The following is an 18,468-nucleotide window of genomic DNA, read 5'->3' as shown; positions in this document are numbered from 1 at the left end:
AGCTAAAGAAGAGACCTGTAAGTAAGCAAAATAATAGAGTCTTACGTGAAAGGGAAAACTGGCAGCGTCTCTGGAGCACAGGTTCGATCGAACAGTGCTCTTAGCAAGGGGGCAATTCTTATAGTATTTTCCTATCTAAAACTAACTAAAAGAATACAAATATTCGAGCAAAACTGAATCTCATTGGCTGTTAGATGTCATACAATGCGGTCATCATCTGTCTTCCACATAGCCAGAGTCACTTTGAAAAGTACTATTGTTCATGAGTATGACACCGGCAGCTTCCGAAGAAAGTAACATTTAACAAGAGCAAAGGCTTCCTTCGTCCGCTCATGTTTTTCCGTCTTTCCGTTGCCGAACGACAAGTACGGCCTTGACCAAGGAACAAATTGAACCAAATGTCCTAAACTTCCACACAGCCTTTGTTTGCAAGCCTCTCCAAGAATTAATGTAGAAAGATATTTAATTTTTCATTCCTGCATAGCTGTGCAAGGCTCACTCTGGTCAAGCTTTTTATCATCCATTTTAGAAGTAGGCCTCAAGCCTTTTGCATGCAATGCAATGAGGGTGTCTAGTATGCAAAGAAACACAAGACAATAATTAATTCAAGAAATAATAATTATTCTGTTACCCACCCTTTTCCCACTAAGTTTAACCCATTAGCTATGTTACCTAATTTTGCATTACAAACAAATAAACAAACACATACACATGAAACGACAATACATAAACAAAGCACATTTAAAGAATGCACATGCTATTATTCCAAAACGATGCAGTTAATAAATGATAAACGAAAAGACAAAGTGAATGTATTATTTAAAGCAAGACGACAAACATAACAAGAGCACAAATGATTAAACCCGCATGTTCATGATGGTGCATTTTAATCTAAGTTGAGTCAGTGAACATATAAATCATGCAACACACGTTAGTAAAAATAAAAATCATGAGAGTTTCATTTGTCACGAACTTTTTAGAAATAAATCTGTAAGTCCGCTCCATCACTCTAATACTGTTTATTACAAAGAATTATATAAATCTTTTGTAGTGTTGAGCCCATTGGGAAATTTGCTGTCAAGTTCTAAAATCATTTATGATTCCATTTTTCTTAACATTTTCTCTCTGTCTCCTCCCCTTCGCGGTTTGGCAATGGCTGTTAATACAAATTATTTGAGGCACTGCAAGTCATTATTGTGCACAGACCTGAAGTGCCTTGCCACTGGGTATGAGCTATCGTTGTTGATGATAGCCTGGAGATGCTGGAGAATCCTGACATGCACCCGTAGCTTTGTGCTGCCCACATATCTCAGGCCACAGGTGCATGCCAGGACATAGTCCGCAAATTCCGTTTTGCAATTGTAGGACCCCTTGATCTTTACTATGTCAGAACTGAATGGGGTGGAATATTCTGTAGTATTTGCTCCAAATCTGCAGGCTCTGCAGCTGGAGCACTTCACAAATCCCGGCCAGGATTGTAATCATGTTTGATTTTTGCTCAACTCCGGAAAGCTTTTACTGATTTGAGCTTTCATGGAAGGTCCCTTCCTGTAAGTGATCGTTGGAGTATTGGGAAGTCTGGGAGCTAAGACTGCATCAGTTAAAAGAATAGGCCAAGAGTGTGTAACTATGGACCTGATCTTTCTTTCCTGATGATTGAAAGTCGTTATAAGTCTGGGGGCAGGATGTGGGTCATTTACCTTTCCCATTGCTTTTGGACTTTCATCATGTTTCAGTAATGAATCCCTGGATCTGGCTTGGACTTTCTTAACTGCTTTATTTAGAATAGCACCCTTATACCCCCTTTGCTTGAATAGTTCCAGTGCTTGTGAGGTACAGATATTTAAATCCTCCTCTGTGCTACATATGCGTTTCAGTCTTAGTAATTCCCCGTAGGGAATATTGTTAATGACATGTTTTGGGTGAGCACTGCTGGCGTGCAATGTAGTATTGCCAGCAGTGCTTTTCCTATGGAGTTTTGTGGTGATTTGTCCCTCATGAATAAAAACCTTCACATCTAAAAAATCACATTCCTGTTCGCTAATAAATGACGTAAATTTAAAATTTTCATGATTTTTGTTAATTTCATTCACAAATTCCATGGCACTTGATTTATCACCCTTCCATAAGACAAAAACGTCATCTATATAACGTATCCATTGTACAACATGCCCCGTAAAGGCTGCATTGTGTGTGCGCATGAGGACCTGCTCCTCCCACCAGCCCAAGCGTAAACACGCGTAGCTGGGGGAGAAACAGGTCCCCATCGCCACACCTCGTTTCTGCAGATAGATTTCATTGCCAAATATAAAATATTTGTTATTTAGACACTATGTTACCAATTCTAAAATCATTTTGTTATGGTTATAACAGTGTATTGGTCTTGTCCCCAAGAAATGTTCCAACGCTTTTATTTGCGTATGATGCTCTATACCTGTACATAATCGATATCAAGTGTCATGAATATCAAATCTTCGGACCATAGAACATGTTTCATTTTTCTGAGGAAATCACCGGTGTCTTTAATGAATGTTGGCAAACATCTTGCCAGATCCTGCAAGAAATAGTTGATCTATTCTGTGATGTGTGCCGCACACTTTGTATCGCTGATAGAATAGGACGCCCTGGGACTGGGAATATTCCTTTGTGCACCTTTGGAATTAAGTACAGTCTAGGTAGAACAGGATTCTCCACTTGTAGGAATTGAAGCTCTTGTGTGGATATCATTCCCTCTCTTTTCCACTTGAAAAGGATCTTTTTGATTTGATCTCGGGCCGCATTGTATTGTTCAAAGGTGGTTTTGGCATAACAACTCGGATCCCCAAGTTGTTTGTGCACTTCTGCAATGTACTCTTTTTGCGGCCAAGTAACAATGTTTCCACCCTTGTCCGATGTTGTGACAATGATTTGATGGTCGTTGTTTAACCTTTTGATTAGGGATTCGTATTCCAATTCCTGTTTGCTTTTGTACCTTCTTCTATGTTTGATTTTAAAGTGCAATTTCTTCAAATAATTCACAATAACATCGTGGAAGGTATCTATGGTGTCCTTGGGCATGTTGGGCATGAATACAGATTTAGGTTTGAAAAGGACTTGTATTGGCTCCAATTTGCGTGACTGCTGCTTCAGCTAGTTCGAGTTGAGTCGATCTTTGTTCTGATTTTGCAGCAGTATTGTTATGTGCAAGCTGGTGCATGGTAAGAAACATTTTAGTATCGGCCGCTGTGAGCTCGAGATTGGATTGATTGTTTGCAAGGGTTTCCATTTATTTCAAACCTTCTTTTATACTAAAAAACGTTCGCAACTTTAACTTTCGTATATAACAAAAGATATCTACACGTGTTCGTGTGTAGTTGAAATCCGAAATAGGGCAATGCGACAGACCTAGCCTAAGAAGTTGTTTCTCAGCCTCGGTAAGAACAGCAGAAGACAAGTTGATTATAGTGTTTGCATTTATTGATTTTTCCGCCAGTACTGCTTTTTTGGTTTTCTGAAGGAGTTTCTGCTTTTTGCGGTGCTCTCCCCGTCTTTTGTTGTTTCGTTTTCTTTTTTCTTTTGGTGGTGTGGTCTCAAGGTTTGCAAGCGGTCGAACACTAAAAAATCAACCTCTTCTCCTAGGTCTAATATTCTTGATTTGTCAGCTATATCCGATCTGCTTGAGCTTCCCTCTCCACATGACATGGAGCTCACCAAAGAATCACTGTCACTGCTGCCTGCCACTAATTCAGTGTTGTCATTCTCTCCTGGTACCCCTGTTCGCATATTAGATGGAGTTTGCTGATTGAATTTTGACCTTTTAGCATTTTCATATTTTCGCGCAAACGTGTAAATGCGCCCTTGCTCATAATCTTCCTTGTCACGAGCGAACTTGTATACTTTGCGTGCCTTCATTTTTTCTTCTTGCTTGGTTAGCCTTTCTTGCATTTCCTTTCTAGTTTTGTTTATGAGCTCATTTGGTTAAAAAATTGTTATTTGTTCATTGAGATCATCAATCTCAATGAACAAATAACAATTTCATCAATCTCGATTCCAGGAAACGTTGGTAGAGACAAGATGGCGGTCGTGCTCTAGACCGCAATGCAGCACAGATTGAGGCTCCAGTGATGTGAAGATAGGAAACCGGGCTAAGATCACGAGCCAGTCTCTCATTACGAGGCAACTCCACATTTTTATGATTACTATGAAATGCGGGATGAAACCGGACTTCGCTAGCTTCTAAGAATGCAAGAATGCATGAGCACATATACACTATCAGCACCTACATTTGACTTATGGTGCTTCGTGCTCTTGTAGCCAGAGCCTACCCCTCGGCAGATGAACGCCACGCTAAAATGCAAATAAAAGCGAATTCAGGCACTCAGCTTCAGCCTTACCAGCTACGCGATCCGGATACCTCCTGCAGCAGCCTGAAACACTCGACTATGGCTCCAAAGATAAACCCGGCTCAAAAACCAGCAATGAAACCTGCGGCGGTGGCGATTCCACCATCAATGTCCGCGGCCGCCAAAACCAGGGCGGCGAAGTTAGCAAAGCAGGACGATGTCCCGGGGGTAAGCTCAGGCTCTCTAAAAGCTCTTCCACCCGACCCTCCAAGCCTGAAGAAAAAGGGCACCGCTCACCGCAGCACCGGCCCTTCCGTTGCAGATCTCTTCCGTGGAACAGGAGCAGGAAAGCCGGTTCCTGTTCCGGGGCGCCAGAAGCAGAGTGAGCTGGCTCCCTCGGAGGGATTACAGAAAGAAACGGATCCGGATCAGAAGCAGCAGAGTGAGCCAGCTGTGGGAATACAGAATAGAGCCGGACTCACGGAACCAGACCCTGAGTCACCAGCACACAACCAGGAGGACGCTGTTGCCGATGGTGTTACATTAATGACCCCAGAGGTGAGAGGAGGAAATATCTTGCCAATACTCAACACTAACTGTAAAGCTAATATGCTGATAATAACCCCTGATGCTAAAGGTGAACAATTCGATGATAATATTATAGCAGCCTGTCCTGAGAGGCAGGGGGTAGCCGGTGACATGCTGCAAGAGGGAGGGGCTGCAAGCAGGGAGCCTCATCCCACAGGATCAATGGCAGAGGATGATATGTTAGCCTTAGCAGACCTTGAGGCTGAAAAAGATCCGAGTGACTTTTTTTCTTTCTCTGAGAGGGGTGAATGGTCAGATGATGTGGATGAGCTTTCTGCTACTACCGATGAAAATCCCAGCGATCAATCAGATGCCCCAAACTCCAGGGCTAAAACTGTACTAAGAAAAAGAGGCAAAAGACAGGGATCTAGAGATCTAGCATGGGATCATTCGATTAATCCACTTAATACTCCACTTGAAACTCTTTCGAATGATCAACCGGGGTCAGAATTTCAATCACATACATTACCAACCTCTGCAGTACTATTCTTCAGGCTATTGCTACACACAGAGAAGAAACTCGGCATGATGCACGCAAAAACCAAGCCGCAATGCGCAAGATGCAGGGGGTAGTGCGTAAGCTAGCCAAAACATGTAGCTCTTTTGGGGACAGACTTACAGAAATGGAGTCTCGCATTGTGACCAATGAAGCAGAGCTGGCCACTCATCAGGGCCGCGTTGATTCTCATGAAGAGCAATTGACGGATATTAAGTGGAAGCTGGAAGAATTTGAAAATCGGAAACGAAGAAACAACTTACGAGTTTTAGGCGTTCCGGAAGGGGAAGAAGGGGGGGATGCCTGACTATATGTTATCGATCTTTTACGTGATTCCCTTCCTGAAATTACTGCATGGAACTGGGCGGCTGAGGTCCAGAGAGCCCATCGGGTACCTCTCACTTTGAAACAACCACAGAAACCCGGGGGATACCCTCGGGCCATTTTGGTTTATTTTGGAAACTTTTTGTTACGTCAGTTAGTTTTTGAGAAGGCCCGACCCGAGGCAAAGAGAGTCAGGAATGAGGTGACCTATTTTGTCCGCCCGGATTTCTGCCACACTACAGTGGAAAGACGTTGGAGGCTAGGCCAGCTTATTAAGCCATTTCAAGATGTAAAGGCCCAAGCATACCTCAACAATCCCGCCCGATTAAAAGTTATTTGGGAAGGACAACCTAAGTTTTTTACATCAGAGATAAAAGCAAAAGAATTTCTGGATGAAATCTCATCCAAACGTTAATAGTGATGAACTTCCAAGCTTTAATCAATGTCATGTAGATTAGGCTGAAGGTAACATAAGCAAGATGCCTGATAAGTTAATTTCACGGGGGTATGGTTGATCTATATGGCTTATTGAAAGGGTGAAAGGGTGGTGGCTCATTAAAGGGAGTTTTGATGTTCTAAATGGAGTATAGGCGGGGGATTGGTTTGCGATTTGATTCTTACAAGTATTTTGTTTCTTTTTTGGTAAAGTTGTAGCTCGGTTTCTGTTAGAGATTTATTATGATATGATAAAGGAGCCTGAATCACATGCTGCATGCTCATCATTACGGACTCTTACAGAGTCTGTTGTCTCATTTGGGTGGGAAGGGTAGAGAGGGGGTGGGATGGAGGGGTGTTTGTCGTGAGGGAGGGGGGTGGAAGGAAAAATCTAAAAAATATCAGCATCACTGTTAAACTCACAACTACATGCTTTAAAGTTGCAGTAAAAGTATTACTAAATTTATGGAACCCAATAGAAAGCCATGATCAGACCAGGTCAGGAAGAATACTTAAAATTTCAGAGGACTATATAGAATATTTTTCTAAACAACAATGGGGAAATTAACTATATGCTCATGGAACGTGGCAGGTCTGAACGATAAAACTAAGCGGATTCGTTTGAGTGAGATTATTAGGCAAGGCTCCTTTGACATAATTTGCCTACAAGAGACCCATCTCCCTTGGGATAAAAGAGATCTACTAAGGTTCTTCGGTTATAATCTATGTGTCTCCACATCTCGGACATCTAACACCCGTGGAGTCGCGATTATTACCAAATATTATTTGGGGGAGCCTGTTCGTAAGAAAGGTGATACACAAGGAAGATGGGTTATTGCAACCTTATCTTCTGGCTTAACCATCTGTTCAATATATGGTTCAAACTATGATGAACCCGCAATTATAGAAAATGTAGAAATGGAGCTTGCCTCTTGGTCCAAAACACTTATAGTATGTGGAGATCTGAATATTTCATTAGGGACAGGTTGTAGAAACTTCGGACAAGATACTTATGTGGGCCGAAAACCCAAGGTATTTAGAGCCATTAATCAGCTAATGCAGAGCCATGATTTAACGGATATGTGGGATTTAAAAAATCATAACGATCCCGGCTATACATACTTTTCATATCCGCATAACAGATATGTGAGATTAGACTACTTCTTAATAGTACGGGGCTTGACAAATAGAGCTGAGATCAAAAAACTCCCAAAGATCCTTTCAGATCATAACCCACTAGTTTTAACGGTGGATTTATGCAACTTTGTTAGACCAGCTACTAAATGGACTTTTGATAGAAAACTCTTGGTTGATGAAGGATATGTGAGTTTTATCAAGAAATGGGCAGAAGGCTTTTTTGATATGAATCAATATAGTGCTTCTAGATTGATGGTATGGGATTGTTTTAAAGCAGCACTCAGAGGTGAAACCATAAGCTACATTTCACGTATTAAGAAATTACGAGTAGCTAAGAACTTACAGCTAACCCGCGATCTGATTCATGCTGAAGAAGAACATATCTTAGCAATATCCCAGGGTATAGAAGGGAAACATATCCTGCACCGGATAATTATTCTCAAAACTGAAATGAATAATTGGTTAACTAAGCGCTCTGCTGCGACATTCCAAACACAACAAAACAATTTGTATGAAAACGGTGAGAGAGTGGGGAAACAGCTGGCACTCCGCACCCGTCAGAAGGCCTCGTACAATGCGATACCGTGTATAAGTATAAATAATATCAAATATACTGAACCCCAGGAAATAATTGAAGGGTTCCGGCAGTATTATCAAGACCTCTACTCCGATGATAATTCACAAACTGAACTCGAAGTTAGCAATGCAATAAATCAATTTATTGATGACATAGACTCAATAATTACATTAGATAATCTATCGAAACTTGATTTGGAGAAACAAATTACTATAACCGAGTTACAGCTAGCATTGGCAGGTCTGGCATCAGGAAAAGCAGCCGGCCCAGATAAAATTCCTTTGGAATTATATAAAATTTTAGGTTCAGTTATAATGCCCTTTCTGTTAGACCTCTTTACAGGCATACAAATAACGGGTACAACTCCAGATTCTTGGAAAGAAACAGATCTAATAATTTTTCACAAAAAAAACAAACCTGTTGAGAACCCAGCGTCATACCGACCCATCTCCCTGATCAACTCTGATTCTAAACTCTATGCAAAAATTTTGGCTAATCGGCTCGGGGGGGGTAATTGAACATCTGGTTTCCCCCTGGCAACACGGTTTCATTCCTGGCAAGGGTACGATCGATCATATCTGCAGAGCCATTGCGCTATTTGATTTCGTGTCTGCAGAGGGCGGCCAGATGTCGATGATCCTCCTCGATGCCGAAAAAGCCTTTGATCGCGTATCATGGGAGTTTCTGTGGACTATTCCTCGCCTAAAGAATTTTGGAGACAATTTCATCAGATCTATTCAAGCTATGTATTTTCAACCTAGAGCCAGGCTTCAGATTATGGGGAAAGAATCAAAGGTAATAGAGGTGTCTAGGGGGACAAGGCAGGGGTGTCCCTGTTCTCCGATCCTTTTTGCCTTATATATTAATCCTCTAATCATAAAATTACTTCATAATAGCACTATCAAACCCATCTCTATAGGTAATTTTGATACGAAGGTTCTAGCCTATGCCGATGATGTGGCAATTGTAACACCTGATCCCGCGGAGGCAATTGAACAAATTGAAGCAATAACTCAACAATTTGGTTCATTTTCAGGTTATTCACTTAATACATCCAAGACAATTATCATTTGTACTGAAAATACAGATTATAATGATAATCCTAGAAGAGTAGAAAAGGCCACATATTTAGGGATATGCTTAACACCGAAAGTTGAATTGATCACTAATTTGAATTTTAATCCTCTAATTAAAATTATAGGAAAAGATCTCAAGAGAGTAGACAGTCTACACTTATCAATTATTGGCAGGGGTAATTTTGTAAAAATGAATATTTTTCCAAAACTTTTGTATTTATTTCGAGCAATACCATTAGCAGTGGAGGACAGTACACTCAAAGCGATAGAATCACTAATTTCATCTTTTATGTGGCAATATGGGAAAACTAGAAGGTCTCTTAAATATTTATCATTACCACAGCATAGAGGAGGCTTAGCCATTCCTAATATTCTGCTATATCAATGGGCGGTTTTTCTCCAACAAATGGCTCCCATGCTCCATACAAAAATGCTAGATTCCATAACACCAACAGTTCCCTCCATATATGAATTACTACTTGGGAATAAACATCATGGTCTTCTATTAAAACAAATAGAACCAAGTTATTTCAAGAAAATAAAATGTAAAATAATTATGAGCTCTTGGAAAGTTTGGGTAAAGATCTCGAAATTTTTATCAATCCCAAAACATAATAGATATACTCCTCTTTGGGACTCCTTCCTTCTTCCCCGGTTGGTAAATGATGATATGGCCAAGAAATGGAACAGAGCTGGTATAACCACAATATCGGATTTATGCGAGAATTCTACAGACCTTCATTTCTCTTATATTCAGGAGAAATATAATATTCCCAATAATCACCAATTTAAATTTTATCAGATTAAAGCGATCTTGAAAGCAAAAATTCCAGAGATATCATTTGATACAATACCTATTTTGAATATATTGACTATTAAAACAGTAAGAATAGGGATAATATATGATTTACTCTTAGAAAAAATAAAAGATGATATAGAACATACGGAATCATCATGGGCATCTAGATTAAACGATCCAAATGTTGATATTGACTATAGTTTACTATTAACATCTAAAATAATTATGTCTTCAAACTTACAAGCTCAGGCTTATAAAACGATTTTTAATTTATATTTTACTCCAGCAAAATTGTTTAAATGGGGTAAAAGATCTGATGATCTCTGTCCAAGATGCGCGCAGGGCCCCGCTGACCTAATTCATATGTTTTATGGCTGCCGTGTGTTAATTCCACTCAAAAATGATTTGATTAAATTTTGGGAAGAATTATTTGGACAACAGCTCCCGGTGTCAGCTATGCTATTCATGTTGGGCTCCGATAATACATTGGGATTGAATAAAGTTCAAGAATCATGTTTATGTATTGGGGTAACTGTATATAAAATTTTATTAGCAGCCAGTTGGAAGGATGCAAATCCCCCAACCTACCAAATGTGGCTGGCAAGATTTTTGGCTATTTATAATCAAGAAACAGCAATATATGCAGCTAAAGGATTGCGGTCTCGAATGCGGGGTCAGAAAATTTGGGAACCGGTTGAAAGATGGATGCATGGGTCTAAGGGGTAATTACTTAATCGTTAGTTAAATAGTTTAAGAAAAAAAAAATGTTTTACCTAACCAAGTTGAACACATAAGAAAAATGGTCAAGCATAGAATATCTGTATTAACAGCCTTCTGAAGAGTTTCTTTTCTTTTCTTTATTTGTCTTTTTTATTATTTTATTCCTTTATGCTTTCTGTTCTTTATAAATATTGAAACGCTTATATGGATGATTAAGTTAAAATATTTTCATGACTGTGAATTTATATGTGATGCTGTTTAATAAATACATTTAAAAAAAAAAAGAGATCATCAATCTCTTTCATCAATGCTACCCTATCAATGGTTGCATACTTCGCTAAAATTTTGACTAAGTTTGTTGATGCTTCTAAATTGCTATGTCCCCATTCCTTCAACATTTCAGGATTCACGCTCTCGTAACTTGGGGCCAATAAGATACGAAGTCCTCTGGGCAGTAGCGGTCGGCAGTAGGTGTTTCTATAGGGCGGTGACGTGGGCAGGAGGAGGGGCAGGGTGGGGGGAAATAATGTATGGATTACGGAGTTTTACAGGTAAGTAAACATTTAAATACATAAAATCACATTTGGTGATGCAGTGTGCGCAACGAAATTCGTTTTATGTATTTAAATGTTTACTTACCTGTAAAACTCCGTAATCCATACATTATTTCCCCCCACCCTGCCCCTCCTCCTGCCCACGTCACCGCCCTATAGAAACACCTACTGCCGACCGCTACTGCCTCTGGGTACTCGCCCCTCCTCGAGATATTTTGATAACGATTTGTGCTCCCACCATTTGGTGACTTCTGAGCGCATGCATTTTTCCAAGCGCTTGAGCAAATTTCGAATTTGGTTCTCACTCGTGGTTTCAACTTTCCCGGGCGTCGTCTTTGCCGACACCCCTCTGCCTGTTATTTTTGGCAAGTTTGAAAATAGTGCATCAGCGGCTGCCTCCCTGCCGCGCACTGTCTCTGCTGACATAATTCTGCACGCTCCTGATTTTTACAAATGATATTACTGCGGACACCTTTTCTTTAGTGTTTGTTTAAAAAGGGTTCCGCTTGTGCCTTTTAATCCTCCCCACCGTTCATATCTCTGTTACACTCACTGCGGATGGGTTGCGTCACTGCACGAGCAGTGTGGCTCGCGTTGTCGTTTCCCTTCGTCACGGATATGTGTCCTGCTGAAAGCGGGGGCTGCTGCAACGAACTTCGTTATCCAAAAATCCAAATGTTGGTTGAAAGCAGCAGCCAACTTCCGGGGAGTGGATTCGTCTCGGAAGCAACCACCTTCCCGAGTCTACATGAAGGAAATTTTGCCGTCTAGGAACTTCAATGCGGTAGACCCAAAAGACAACACAAATCCCAAGCTTAGGCACAGATGTATTAATTTTATATATATATATATATGTATGTATGTATGTATTCCTATCCGCATAGTCCCATTTTTCTGGCTATGTGGGCGCTTCTAGGGTGGTGCATTCCGAGTACGGCAGGACCAAGCCGTTTCAATTATTGCCACACTTCCCCTGCAAGGGATTTCTCGCCACACTCACTGCTCTGTGTATTTGAAAATAAAAACGACTGTTTGTCTGTTTTTTACCCCGTGAACAAGGTGAGACAAAAACGAGTTGGGGTGTGTTGGCAGATTTTAAATTAAACAACCTTGAACCACAAATGGATGGATTGTGATACATTTTTTTTTTAAATACACGGAGCAGTGAGTGCGGTGAGAAATCCCATGCAGGGGAAGTGTGGCAATATATATATATATATTAATATATATATCCCATATGTATACATCCTTATGGCGAGATTTTATACATCAAGCATATTTGATGAAACCTATAGCAGATTCACAGCTGTTTGGTGTCATTTTTTTAAAACATTTTTACAATGTATGATGTAACCTTCTGGTGGTCATTTTGTTCAAGCAAATGCTCTTTATACCAGGAAGGTTTTATTTTTCTCCTTTAATGGTGGATGGATTATGTCTTCAGTAGGTACCGAGGCTCATTCATCTTAGTATGGAGATGAGCCCTGGAGGGTCCTTCACATGGAGTATATCAAGACGGCTCTGTGCTGATATTTCTTTATTGATGCGAAGAATGCGGATTACAAGGCTTTTGTCTTTTTCTTGACCCTCATGGGTCCACAAATTCTCTTTCCCTTTAGAGGATAGATACTAGCATGTGATAATTGTCAGATAGTTATTAGAGTTTCTCACATTTTCCCTTGATTTTTTTGGGCCTAGGGCTCGAAAAATCTGAAAAATTGTACTAGTCCTGCAGGTCTAGTACCTTGAAAAATCTCCTTGACCTAATTTCAACCTACTTGACCTCCGTGGAGCAAATGTGACAAGATAACAAGATTAAAAGGAATCTTTATTGCTCATTCACTTTTGTGAGCAATAAAAATGCCTTTAAATCTTAACTTGTCACATTTACTCTGTTTTCAGAGACAGAGGACAAAATTTAGTTTGCCTTCTTACCCACCAGAAAGGGCGAGTGGGACCTAAAAATAGCTTGTCCTCATTAATTCTACCTCGCAGCGGGAGAGTGCATTTGTCGAGCCCTGGGGCCTATAGGGTCTTATTATTTTTATAGTGGCTCACTGGTTAGAGGCGGCAGACCCGAGAGCAGAGGACGGCCCGGGACCAGGGTTCGATTCCCGGCGCGGCAGGTTTCTGGACCAGGGTCAGCAGACTCGATAATTCTCTCGCCTCGGTGCCCACTCTAATCAGCGACCACACTCGGCAACTCTGGGCATTAGCTTGCCTCATCTTCACTAACAGCCCCACCAGACCGCCGGGGATGCCTGGTCTCACCCTGGAGATACCCATTAAGGGACCATCTCTCAGGGAAGCCAGGAAGGGTTTCGCAGCGGTCGAAGCGCCTTGGGACCCTACGGGTAAGTAGTGCGCTATATAAATGCCAATACATTTACATTTACATATTTTGTGAAAGTTATCATGAATGCTATTAAGACCCGGGTTCTTTTCCTACTATTCCTACATACATTTAGACCTTTTTTGATTTCAACCAGCGGCTTCTCTTTGAGAAATGTTGTAGGATTAGTTCGCAGACCCCCCTCCGGTGGGTATTGCTATGGTATTTAATTCAAAATTAAGGAACCGGCAGCTCAATGTCTCTGTCAGATGTACAAGCTACTTACCTTCGGTAACGTAATATCTGGTAGAGACACAGTCTGGCCGCAGATTCCTTAACGCCCTGCCCATCCTCCCCACTCTGTAAAAGACCTTTGAGACCAAGGGTTATAGCCTGTATCAATTCTGGTTTGTATACCAGTGGTCGATATCTCATGTAATGGTGACTATACAAACATTTTGTTGTTTCATGAGTCTTGTATTGGTATGACCATATCTTTCACTTCCATTGCTAAGTAGTCTGTAGAGTGGAGGGTGTTCCCCTTTTTAAGGATGGTTCTGCTTCGAGGTGCAGGGTTTGTGTACCCTAAGAATCGTTGTTTAATTTACGTTAAACCCTTTGGATGGTATTGGCATACCATTTCATGTTGTTCGTAATTGGTGTTTTTTTTAAAAAGGGAAAAAATGTTTTTTTAATAATTTTTGGGCACACAGCCAGTTTCTAGAATGACTCCGCGTTTTGATGCATACTTTTTCACAGGAGAAACTGACGGTCACGCGCCGGAGGTGACTTATATGGCTCGACTGACATCATATCCAGAGACAATTTCATCACGAAGCTGTATTACGCCGCCCCCTGGCGTGCATAGATACTGCTAGAAAACATTTCCAGATCCAGACTGGCGCCTGGGGAGAATTCAAAGTTAAGGATCTGCAGCTAGACAGAGGGGCCAAATCACAAAAGTAATCTGAGCCAAAAGTTCAAATTTACGATTTTTGGTATTTACAGAAGTCACTTATGATTTTTGGTATTCACAAAAGTAATTTACTACCTATATCTTTACATCGGATTTCCGCACTTGGGCGGAATTTCCGCACTCAGGCCAGAAATCCCGCACCTGGGCTGGAATTTCCGCCCTCAGGGCAGAATCTCTGATTCCAGGCTGGAATATCTGTATTCGGGCGGGATGATCATTTTCTTCAATGCTATACATAGTGCAAGTACCTACCATCCCCCACCATGCTCCAGCTGAAACACTGCCCCCCAACAGCCAATCCCAGCCCTCTAGCACATATAAAATCAGAGCTGACATACACAAATCTTCCAACAAGTTGCTGAATGTGTTTGTTGCTCTGCCCCTTGCCATGCAGCAAGAAGACTTGAGGAGGAGGAGGAGGAGAGTAGAAAGGCTATTCAGACAAAGGATCAACCTATTTGAGATGTCCAGCCAAGATGTCAGGGCCAGATACCATTTCGCTCCAGAAGTCATCTTGGAGATGGTATGTGAGTGGGATTAGGAACTTGACTCTGTGACCTGCTGCTCCCATGCCAGTCCAGCATTTCTCAAAATATTTTCTGCTCTCCATTTCTATGCTACGGTGTCGTTCCAAAGTGTCTCCAGTGACCTTGTGGGCAGCACTTAGGCAAGCCAGTTGCTGTCCTTGCATCAGGTATTGAGCTGCATCAATTCAAGAGCCCAGCTCCACATATGTATACTGGACAGGAGAGAAAGGGCAGCTAGGGATTTCTATCTCATTTCCTGCTTCCCACGTGTGCTGGGTGCAATTGATTGTACCCATGCAGCTCTTCAGCCACCCCTCCGCATTGCACACATCTTCTGCAAAAGACACCAATGGCATTCCATCAATGTGCAGGCTGTCTGTGATGCCAGTGGGAGATTCATAGATGTGCATGCAGTGTTTCCAGGCAGTACCCATAACAGCTTTGTATTCCACATGTCACCTCTTGCCCGGCGGATGGCTGTGGGAGAATTTGGCAATGTGTGGCTACTGGGTAAGTACCAAGCACTAACAATGAGGGATATGTGTAAATGAAATGTATGAATGCCACCTTACATTAACAACTATTGTACAATAGAATCATCAAGCCACATACACGGCCTCAACAGAAAAGCATGTACCAAAGTAAAGATCATGTTCTGTTCAAATTTAAGAGGGAAATGTAACCTATTGCCCTATCTTCCCTCCTCAGGCGATGCTGGGTGTTACAATAGGGCACACATACGAACTTGAGCCATCTTAGAGCCACTTTTGGTCTTTTCAAGTCGTGATTCAGATGTCTTGACCATACAGGGGGTGTGCTGATGTACTCCCCTGAAGTTGTGTGCAAGATCATATTAGCATGTTGTGTTTTGCACAACATAGCTTTAAGTCAGGCTTACACATACATCTTGTACCTTGGCTAGGTCTGTATCCTGGCAAATGGGCCATTGCACATAACTGAGATCAGAGTATGCAAGTCTGTGATCAGCTGGTTGCCACTTTTTTTCACATGAGCAACCTGCTGTGTTATGGACCAAATATGGTATGCAGTCTGTTCTCAATGATGAAAGTTGGATAATTACGACTGTCCAAAAAATTCCATCCTGAGACTACTTTGCAAGCCACACTAACTGTATGTAAACAACAGCTGTTGACAGGAGTCAAAAGATTGACTTGCATCAGGTCATGTACCGATATCAGCAGTCAGTGGTGTTGATGTCCCAAAGGAATCCATTGACCCAGAGGATTAGACGTATATGTTCTGAGAGATGTTCCAGTGCCTTTTGATAATGGGTGTCTGTATCACAAAAGGCCCTAACTATTGCATTGTTGAGTTCTTGCCCCAACTGATTTGACTCCTCCACAACTAATGGGCCCCCAACGTGAGTGATGATGTTCTGAGTGAATATGGCACTACGTGTCTGGGATACACAGCACTGTTTCCCCCGAATTTACTGTAAAACAACAGTAAACTCTTGTGTTGAGCAGAAAATATGGACTACATGTACCATAATGCAAATGAGGAGCAAACTCTCCTGGGGTGTGATGTTTTTCCATACCCCCCCCCCCTTGTCCCAGCCCAAATTTCATTTAATGGTCTGCTCTAGCTTTTGTTTAATGTCTATGATGTTCTCTTAAACTGTCATTTCAGGTTTCTCCGCTACAGAATAACAGGATGGCAGAGGATCTGATCTGTGATGGACAATGACTCAGAATGAACACAAAATGTCTGTCAAAAACTTCCTGTGATGTATTTCCTGTATGTCATTTCTTGTATGAAAGAATGGGTTCCATTCCGTTTTAGGAACTTCCGGCCCAAATACGGAGATTCCGACCGATTGAGGTAATTCGAGCCTGGGTGCGGGATTTCCGGCCCGGTTGTGGAAATTCCACCCCAAGTGCGGAAATTCCAGGCAGAGTGCAGACTTAAAGATACAAGTCCTAAGTGACTTTTGTGAATACCAAAAGTCGTAAATTTAGACTTTTGGCTCAGATTACTTTTGAGAAGCGGCCCCAGAGTCTCTACCAGATATTACGTTACCGAAGGTAAGTAACTTGTACATTAGTGCATTGCAACAAGATGAGGAATAACAAAGACGAGGAAGAACACATGTACCTCATCCATGGGCCAGGGAGGAGATAACACAAGAAAGATAGGGAAGCCTATGGGAGCTAAGCAATTGAAAGATTGAAAATAAAACTGACAACAAAAGTCGTCCAGCACAACATGGAAACCCTTCCCAAATAGACACAAAGCAAAGACAATGCACTTCCCATCACACATCGACACGGTATCCATATAGATAAGTGTTTTGTTTCAGTGCCAAAATAGGGGTAATTAGTGATGTGCAAAAGCTAAAATACAATACGTTTGCCTAATACTAAGACCAATCATAGGGCAGGAGGCCCGCAGTATATTCTTTGTCACACACAAAAGCATAATATGGACAGCAACATTGCAATATTCTCCGGATTCCCTCACATTTTTGGGTGATAAAGCTGTCGAAGTATCTCTGCGATAACACAGAAAAGGTAAGCCTCATATAAGATAGCACGTATGCGACAATTTACACCTGTGTGATTCAGAAACCGTGTAAAATTAAATTAAGATGTTCTACCCGTTGACACCAATAAACAAATTTATACACACAAGTTAAACTGGCTTTGGATTTGCTTTATTTGTACATCTGGAAAAAAAAGTATTCGCATTTTCAGATATGGCCACCTGGAGAAAATAATGAAATATTTTTTCAGCAAGTTTCGTCTGTCAATTTTCAGTGATTGGTGGTTTGGTACATAATGACAGTGATTCACCAACAGAGATGAGAGCACGAATAGGCTTGACCGTGTTAAGCCACTTTGTAACCATGATTTAAGTTCTCGAAACAATGTCTGGGTGTGGCTGTGAAAAGCAGAACCATACGAAATCCAAGGCTCTGCTCCCAATTTGAGACAGGGAGTTCCTAACGTTTTGAGCTCTTACAAAGCAGTTCGCCGGTTGCTCTGACTGCGGAGAGGAACACGAACAGCCGAACAGCCAAGATGCTTTGTCCGCGTGCCGTTGTGCTGCTTGTTCTTGTGGCTACAGAAGGAAGTTGGGCCCTCACAGAGAAAGATAAAAGCTCGATTGTTCAGCTGCACAACAACTATCGCTCAAGGGTGTCCCCTTCTGCCGCCGACATGCTTAAAATGGTAAGTGATGAATTCATGTTTGGTGTTTTCTGCAGCGCCAAACACATCTCATCCTGCGGCTTTAGCGCGCTTCTGGTCTTAGTGCTGTGAGTTAGTAGAGACATTTCAGTGTGTTCGTGTAATGTTGGCAGGTAGGACGACAACGGCGACGAATTCACTGATAGTGTTTCTCTGTAAAAAAAATGAACATGTGGAATAAATGCGCTGTATACATATTTTACACATGTAACATAACACATTTGAGTTTCTTTTTATATAATGCAAAAGAAAAATATTGGGCAGTCCTGTGACACATGTGAGAAGCTTCTCTTTTTTAAAATGTTGTATTACTTTACCAAAACGTTGCCTGCCAGGTAAGATTGCAGACCTAATAATTTGACTAGCCAGAGATCCCGGTTTGCTATGCTGGTAGTT

The 18,468-nt window shown here is 41.4% G+C and overlaps 1 protein-coding gene across 1 annotated transcript in view; it reads left to right on the top strand.

Annotated features, from left to right (window-relative positions):
* Window positions 1-17,794: 17,794 nt before the first annotated feature.
* Window positions 17,795-18,468, top strand: part of PI16 (peptidase inhibitor 16) — a 169,163-nt gene continuing 168,489 nt past the window's right edge. The window contains exon 1 of the mRNA XM_086923274.1: window positions 17,795-18,054. Within this exon, the coding sequence (XP_086779400.1) occupies window positions 17,905-18,054 (150 nt within the window). The 5' untranslated portion in view covers window positions 17,795-17,904. The remainder of the gene's footprint in view (window positions 18,055-18,468) is intronic.

The sequence above is a fragment of the Lissotriton vulgaris genome, chromosome 5, assembly GCF_964263255.1.
Source record: "Lissotriton vulgaris chromosome 5, aLisVul1.2, whole genome shotgun sequence".
In the NCBI taxonomy this organism is placed as follows: domain Eukaryota; kingdom Metazoa; phylum Chordata; class Amphibia; order Caudata; family Salamandridae; genus Lissotriton; species Lissotriton vulgaris.
Note: the sequence above shows the minus strand (reverse complement) of the source record. Positions and strands in the feature narration are given on the sequence as shown.